This window comes from Megalobrama amblycephala, linkage group LG1, assembly GCF_018812025.1.
Source record: "Megalobrama amblycephala isolate DHTTF-2021 linkage group LG1, ASM1881202v1, whole genome shotgun sequence".
In the NCBI taxonomy this organism is placed as follows: domain Eukaryota; kingdom Metazoa; phylum Chordata; class Actinopteri; order Cypriniformes; family Xenocyprididae; genus Megalobrama; species Megalobrama amblycephala.
In genome coordinates, this window is record NC_063044.1 from 1,950,965 (window position 1) to 1,959,535 (window position 8,571).

General features: G+C 36.9%; 1 protein-coding gene across 1 annotated transcript; it reads right to left on the reverse strand.

The window, feature by feature from the left end:
- Window positions 1–65: 65 nt before the first annotated feature.
- s1pr5a (sphingosine-1-phosphate receptor 5a) lies at window positions 66–3,961 on the reverse strand. Its single transcript, XM_048159307.1, has 2 exons — window positions 3,810–3,961; window positions 66–2,712 (listed from the first exon to the last, which is right to left on the reverse strand). Exon 2 carries the CDS (start codon window positions 2,506–2,508, stop codon window positions 1,309–1,311), a length of 1,200 nt encoding a protein of 399 aa, XP_048015264.1. The 5' UTR covers window positions 2,509–2,712; window positions 3,810–3,961; the 3' UTR covers window positions 66–1,308.
- Between the last annotated feature and the right edge of the window lie 4,610 nt (window positions 3,962–8,571).

An 8,571-nucleotide genomic window follows, 5' to 3' on the forward strand; every position in this document is an offset into this window, starting at 1 on the left:
AATAAGTCACGCTTGCTAAGAATATGGGTTTCGTCACTAAACAAAAACGAGACAAATAGCAAACATTCAAGAAAAAACTTAGTTTTTAATTAATGCACTTATAAAAGATTTTTAAGGCTCATAATTTAGGATCAAGAAAAAATACTTTTAAACATACTAATGCATTGTTTTCAATACACAGACATGTTTTTACAGAAATGCAATATTGCTTGAATGTCAGTGCTACACATAAATGACAGCATTCCATACAATAACATACAAAACTTTGATATAATATTTACAAAACATTCAATATTTATATAGCTTGTTCCACATAATGTCAGCTGAAACCAGATTTACTATATAGGATAAAATAAGTATAGCACACTTGCTTTAACAGGAAAACAGTACTTTGGAAAAAAAAGAAAAAAGAAAAGGGTTCATTGGGGTTTAATATAGAACAATGGGGAACTTGACTTAATTTTAAAGAACCATTTATGCCACAACTGTTCTAAAATGATTGCATTAAACATTCATGTTTAAAGGGTTATTTCACTTTTCCTACTAATAAAGTATGTTTGAGCTGTTTAATTTATAAAATTTAATTGAAATTTAAAATTAATTTAATTACAAAAGTAATTAAAATGGTCCCATGATAAGAACCCCTAAATATGAAGCGCCTGAAAGAACCCTTTAAGGTTTTATATAGAACCATTTCCCAAAAATACCATTGTAACAGGAAACATCTTACAAATTAAAAATAGTCACTTGCCTTGTAGCTTTTATTTGTCTGCATATGTATAAAGTTCCCGAGGACTAACATGCTTGTGTGTGGAGACATCAACCCGTCATTTTCTTTGCGTCTTTTCACCACAAAGTCTGCTATTTCAACTGCTATTTGGAGGTGAAAATGACTTGTTACACAAGCTCATTATGTCTGGAAATGCACACGCAAGACTCGTATAACATCACAAGAGTTCTTTTCAAAGCATTTTTGCACAGTTCATTGCCTTTGTTCAGTTCAGCTGTATAACCGTTTGTTATTTGCAGTTTAAAATCTTATTTTTAAAAAGAGCCTGTAGCTCTTGGCTTGATCCATTTTAAACACTGGTGTTCATCACAGTAAGAAAATTCCACTTGTCTGGTCTACCATGATCTCAGGTAGCCTCAAGGTTTGCTTTAATGCATGTGGAGGAAACCAAGTCATTTCTGAGTCCCATCTCTCCAACTAATCCTGCTTTCATTTCTGAGCACCTCAGACTTGTGCATTTCAAACTGAACCAGGAGAAATTGTTCTGAGTCCATTGGAACTTACTGCGTTCTTCTTCCTCAGCTCTTTAATATCCTGGGGTAGATAGCTTTTATAGTGGATGGTGTGAAGTTCCCAGAGGAGACCGTCGTCTCCAGGCCCTCCAGTCTGTGTGACGGCACCTCTGCCTTACTGGTGCTACAGTCCAGGAAAGGCATGCCGAACTTCTTCACTTGCCCGTCTTTTGTTAGCAGACAGTAGCTGCAGACTAGTCTCAGAATGGCTTTCCGCATGTCTTTACTAGTTAGGGTGTAAATGATGGGGTTTAGAAGTGAGTTGATCATGGCAATGCCCAGAAAGTAGTCCGCCTTGAACAGCACGTCGCATCCTTTAGCAGGGCAGCAGAAGTCCAGCAGAAGGAGCACAAAGAGCGGCAGCCAACAGGCGATGAAGACCCCAAGAACGATGGTGACCGTCTTCAGCAGAGCCAGATACTTCTGGGACTTCTTCGCCAGACCTTTACGTGGAGGACCGCAGCCTAACCGTTGGGTGTTAGACTTCACTATGCGGAAGATGCGCACGTAGAGCACCACGATGGCCAGCAGCACCAGGGTAAACACAGTAATGCAGAAGAGGATGAAGCTCTTGGCGTAAAGAGGCAGGACGGTGGAGCATTCTTCCAGATTTCCTATGCAATTCCAACCCATGATGGGGAGAATGCCGAGGAGCACCGACAAGACCCAACTTGCACAGATCAAACCGAACATTCGGCCACGCTTGGCCCCTTGATACGGCTTCATCCGGACCATCGTGACATGCCGCTCGATAGCTATAGCGAGGAGACTGATGACGGACGCAGAAAGAGTGATAAACACGCCGCCTTCTCTAAGAAACCACAGTACTGGAGTCATTGTGAGAGTGTTTGCCCCCGAAGTTATGATGTTCACCATGTAAGTGAAGCCTGCTAGCAAGTCAGAGAGCGTCAAGTTGCCCAGCAAGTAGTACATGGGCATGTGGAATTTTTTGTTCTTCCATATTGCCACCAGAACGATGGCATTTTCCACCACAATGAGAAGACAAATGATGAGAAACACAATGGCCTCAGGTTTCATTCCATCCCGGTATTTGTTCTCTTTCAGCTTTCCGGTGAAGTTGTAATGGTCCATGATGACGTCATTGCTCTGGTACTCCCGGAACATTCTGAGCAGGTAACCTGGAGACGGAGTCATCGGTGGGAGAGTTGGAGCAACAGCAGCACTAGCAGCGTATGAAGCTTCCATTCTTATTGCTGTCCATAAAAACTTTCCTTAAGGATCTCTGTTAAGCATGTAATTACTGCCATATTCCACCAAAGCACATAAAACAACTCTCAGGAGGATTTAACATAATATATCCTTAAGGTGTTGCAGGCTCATTTGTGCTGAAATATTCACTTGGTGTTCAAATCACAGCTTTGCTATATCCTCCAAGGCCACCAGAGGGAACTGAAATAAAGCATTAGAAAATAATGTTAAATAATTATGGTGAGCATAATTTAATAGTAAAATCAAAACAGTCACAGATAAAACCATGCAGATAAACAGGATATTTAGCATTTATCATATTGTTTCAAATTTATGACGATGCCTTCATGGCCAATGCTTTATTTTGGTGTAGACAGTAGACCAATTTTTATCTAAATGAATAGACATTTTAATCTGAAATTATTAGAACTGTAGAATAGGAAGAGAACAGAAATAACTGTAATAATAAAAAGTAAATTGTGTGAGTATCACAGGAATGTGTGATCATGGGAGTATTAAAATTAGTAGACTAAAAATCAGTAACTACTGCAAAAAAAAAAAAAAAAAAACTAGCAGCTATAGCTGCCAAACTTTTACCATAAAACTAATGCAGTGACAATGTTGCAACTTTATATATATTGCTGCAAATACGGACTGTATATATCAATAAATGTTAAATGTTAATATAACCTACCAATCTGATTGTGCTATTAAATTTTGTTTTTTTTTTTGTAAAATGTTGCACATATAAAAACATAATTTTAATATTTTACTATAAAAAAAATATACATTTTGTAGCGTTAAATAGGCTGTACATTTCCTCCATACGTTATTTCATACCTTTTTTAACTTATAAAAACGATTTCTCCATATTTTACAGTGCATGCACATGTTAATATTTTATAGTAGGCTAGTCTATATGGCAAGGAAACCTAGTTAACGAATTAACAGGTTTACAGTAGCATTTTTCTACCGTTAAAATGATAAAAATTTTTACAGCGTAGTCGGACAATCAAACGTTTTCTACGTAATTATTTCGTTAAATGATCGCAATACTATTGCGCGTAGCGCGAAAATGCCCTTCGTTTACGCATTCGTACACAGAAGCTTTACTCTATATTGTTATATGGGTAGTTTTGCAAATTACGATATGGTCAGACTAAACTTCAAGCAGCAGTTTCTCAGTTTGTGAATGCACGAAAAGTCCATGCAAAACCACGCGAGTTTACATACTCCTCCTAAACTGACTTTAATAGACGCGCTAACCTATATTCAGTAACCAAAGTAAATTAACGTACCTTTTATGTTCGTAGCTGTGTCTGGAAATGACAAATCCTCCTCTGCTTCTCTCTCTCTCCCCCGTGTCCTGCGCACAACTGACAACCGGGGCGGCCAGCAGCTGATGTGAGAGTTGAAGCCTGGATCAAGACTTGTCTTGCAGTGGGCTGGTCTTGGCATTCGGCTTTTCTCCTCTTGTCTGTGGCTGCTGATGCAGCACTTATGGGTAACGAATTGCTCTGCTAACTTGGTTGATATTAAATGTGGGTCAATGGCGTGCCGCTTTTTTCAGATCTATATAAAAATACACAATTCAATAAATATTTTTTACTTTCGTGAATTAGAAACATGTACATGTTTTTGTGGGGTTTAATAAAAAAAATGCTATGTAAAAAAATTAATGTAGAAAAACTTGAATCAAGACTACATTATTTTTATTTCGTGATTAGACCACTTGACATTTATTTACATGTTTTTCAAGATTACAGTAGACTACAAAAAAAATTATTTAAAAAAGTATTTTTTTTTTTTTTTTATCTGGGGCATCCTTGTTACTGACCCATAAGTTGTTGCTAATAGAGAGTTGACATTAATAATTCTTGTTTTGGTTTAATTTAAGAACCCTTGCTCTCTTTTTTTTTTTCTTTTGCATTTTTTAACTTGCGTTAGCAAGTGAAATTTGTTTCCATTCTTCATCATTTGAAAACAGTCACAAAACTTGTAATGCAGGATGTTATGCAGCTATATTGTCCTCTACAGTATTCCCTTCCTTCATTCTGACGTGCAAACAGGCACACAAACAAGCTGTGTGACTAAATACGTAAATAACCCTAGTCATTATAACTGATGCACAAGTATGTAAAACATGAGTGGTCTTGGAATTGCATTGGAATTACATAAGGCAGCGGAGAGTGTGAGTAAGTCAGAAGCCGGATCCTGCTTTCTTAAACAGGAAACTCTGTCATTGTACCTCGAAGGGAGAGGGATTTCCTTGAGAACCACCTATGAGGTCATACTGGGCCGTGCCGAACAAAGCACTCAAGAGGAACACTGTGTGCCCTCTGTGCAAACTATGGAATAGTATAGCCACGACTTGTAGTTTTCCAAACACAATCACTTGAAGTATGCATTATGCAACTATGACTTTACAGAGAGATGATGAAAACATATGGGAGATGGATTCTTTGTTTTATGACATGTGAAATTGGAAAAAGTTGTACCAAGCATTGCATGCTTTCATTTTTCCTGGCAGAAGTTAAGCACATGGGAGAAGTCTGTCTTGTTCACCTGTTCACAGGGCAACAAGGGCACACATTTTCAGTGCTCTGCACATTCCAGGTGCTTTCAAGTGGGTGGCCAGAGTGCCAGAAGTGAATGGAGAGTTGCTTTATCAGTCATTTTTGCTTCTTGCCCTCAGGGTCCACTAATGGCGATATCAGAGGGACTCCACCTCCTCATGAGAAGCTCCAGCCAGCAGACGGACTCATCACTCCTGCTGTGTCTGGATATCTTGGGCTCAGCATGTTACCTACATTTACACACAAAGGCCTGATAATCAAGCACTCTGCTCTGATACTCCCCACAGAGACTGTTGGCTCAACCTGATTCTTGGCTCCTGTTTCAGACATTTGAATGTCTGGAGCTCCTGTGATACAGATGTGAAGGTTCCCGAGAAGAAGTAGGTGCAATTCTAAATGGAAGTTGATATGCAGTGGGTTTTTTTTTTTTTTTTTATACATACAGTGGTCATTTCAGCAATTGCTTTTCCCCTGTTGAGACTACCAAAACATTATGCACAACTATGGATACTTGTATACTTGTTTCCTCCATTGAATAAAAAATAAAAAAGGTAAGTTTACATCTCACAATTCTGACTTTTTTCTCAAAATTGTGATATAAACTCGCAATTGAGTTATAAAGTCAGAATTGTGTGATATAAACTCCCAATTGCAAGCAATAGTCAGAATTGCAAGATATAAACTCACAATTGCGAGTTTTAAAGTCAGAATTGCCAATTATAATGTCCGAATTGTGAGATATAAACTCACAATTACAAGAAATAAAGTCAGAATTGCTAGATCCACCACTCCACCATTGCGAGAAATAAAGTCAGAATTGCAAGATATAAACTCGCAATTGCGAGAAATAAGTCAGAATTGCAAGATATAAACTCACAATTGCGAGTTTTAAAGTCAGAATTGCCAATTATAAAGTCCGAATTGCAAGATATAAACTCGCAATTGTGAGAAATAAAGTCAGAATTACGATAAAAACTCACAATTGTGAGTTTTAAAGTCAAAATTGAGACGTACACTTGCAATTGCGAGAAATAGTCAGAATTGCGAGAAAATAGTCAGAATTGTGAGAAAATAGTCAGAAATGCGAGTTTTAAAGTCAGAATTGCCAATTATAAAGTCAGAATTGCGAGATATAAACTCGCAATTGCGAGAAATAGTCAGAATTGCAAGAAAATAGTCAGAATTGCGAGTTTTAAAGTCAAGAATTGCCAATTATAAAGTCAGAATTTCGAGATATAAACTCGCAATTGCGAGAAATAGTCAGAATTGCAAGAAAATAGTCAGAATTGTGAGTTTTAATGTCAGAATTGCGAGTTTTAATGTCAGAATTGCCAATTATAAAGTCAGAATTGCGAGATATAAACTCGCAATTGCGAGAAATAGTCAGAATTGCAAGAAAATAGTCAGAATTGCGAGTTTTAATGTCAGAATTGCGAGTTTTAATGTCAGAATTGCCAATTCTAAAGTCAGAATTGCGAGATATAAACTCGCAATTGCGAGAAATAGTCAGAATTGCAAGAAAATAGTCAGAATTGCGAGTTTTAATGTCAGAATTGCCAATTCTAAAGTCAGAATTTCGAGATATAAACTCGCAATTGCGTGAAATAGTCAGTATTGCGATATAAACTCACATTTGCGAGTTTTAAAGTCTGAATTGCGAGACATAAACTCACAGTTGCAAGCTTTAAAGTCAGAATTGCGAATTATAAAGTCTGAATTGCAAGTTTATGATTCGCAATTCTGACTTTATTTCTCACAATTGTGAGTTTATATTTCACAATTCTGACTTTGTAACTCACAATTGCAAGTCTATATCTCACAATTCTGAGAAAAGAAGTCAGCAAAAAAAAGTCGTATTTATCTTTTTTAATTTTTTATTCAGTGGCAGAAACAACTCCAAAAACATTTGTGTCAAGTAAAAAATTAAAACCATATTTATTTTTTTGTTTTTGTTTTTATTAAAACAACATGAAAACAATCCCTCTTTAAAACTAATCATTTATATATATATATATATATAATTAAATAAAAATTTAATAAAACTTAAGAACGCATGAACACTCTAAGTTAAACTGGTGAAACTGCAATGCTACAGTTGAACTACATGTATAATCTTGTTTGTTTGTTGTGTTTTCTTTTGTCTTTATTCATCACTCATGCATTGTCATGGACTTCAATGGACCATTCAGTTCTTTACTGTTGTGATGACTCTCTTATTCAATTGACTGAAATTTCATCAGTTAAGTGTTCAAATCATCAGTTAAGTGTTAAAAAGCTTGAAATCACAAGTTTTAACCCAAATGATCCAAATTAACTGTCGAGCACTTACAGAGATCACAAAGCTTTTGCCAAATCAATCAATTTTAACTTCATTCTCTCTGGCAAAATCGCATTAGCTGAATACACAAAAATTTAAACAGCTCAGCCTTCTTTTTCAATTCATTTTATTGTTGTTATTTGTGGTTGAGAGTGATGGAAAGAAACTCCCTTAATTAAATTCTGCTATGGTGGTGTGGGGAAAAAAAACCAGTAAATTTCAGTAATTAAACTCAGTGTTGTCGCACAAAGAGACTCATTGGTCACTGAAATTATTGAACTTGTGTCAAACCAACAAGCTTTTAGATGACCATTAAATCAATTAATTCAAGCTGTGTAGGCCTTATTTGACCCATCCTGGATGTTTTTCCAACTTTGATGCATTTTATGTATTTGATACTCCCTACCAATTCAGAAGACTGTGATCTCATCTATGTGTAATCAGTGCTTATCATAGAGTCAATAAAAATAGGTGAATTGTTTCCTTAGGTTTCCCAGTCGAGAGTTCAGTTCAGAATAGACCTTATATTTGTGTCTTCTTGTCCTCGGCTTGTTGGAAAGGCTGGACCTATGAGGTCATGAGACTTCCTGTGTCCTATGAGGGGGTGTATTTGACCCTGCCCAACTGTCTAAAGCCTTAGATACCAGAAATAACGACAGACCTGATCTATTAAGTTCTTGATTAACATTGTCACGCTATTATTTAAAAGAAAATCTTGGATTGGTTTCTCTTTTATTGCTTGTTGTCTTTCACTCTTTGGGGACTCATTTTGAGGCCACTTTGTCTGTCTCCAAAGCGACTCAACCATTTTGTATTTGGTAAACAGCCCTTGGCCAGAATGCTGGTCAAACACAGCGAGCCTATCACAGCCATAGCAAACTTTGAATGATGGGTCCTTTGTTATTCGAATTTGCCCCCTATCGTGACACTCAGCCATCGTCTGGTGGCGGTGGGATTTTTGTTTGACAGACAGAAATGCACAAAAACAAACCCTGTATGGGAATATATTGATTTAGTCTGTCATTTTTAGTGTTTGCAGCTTTCTGGAGTATAGCTCGAATTGCCTTGCTTTAATAAGCAAACTTTCTTAAGAAGTCTGCATCCGAGAGAAAGACGGCTTGTATTGACAAGTCTCAAAGCTGTAAATTTTAGATTACAGTTGAATGC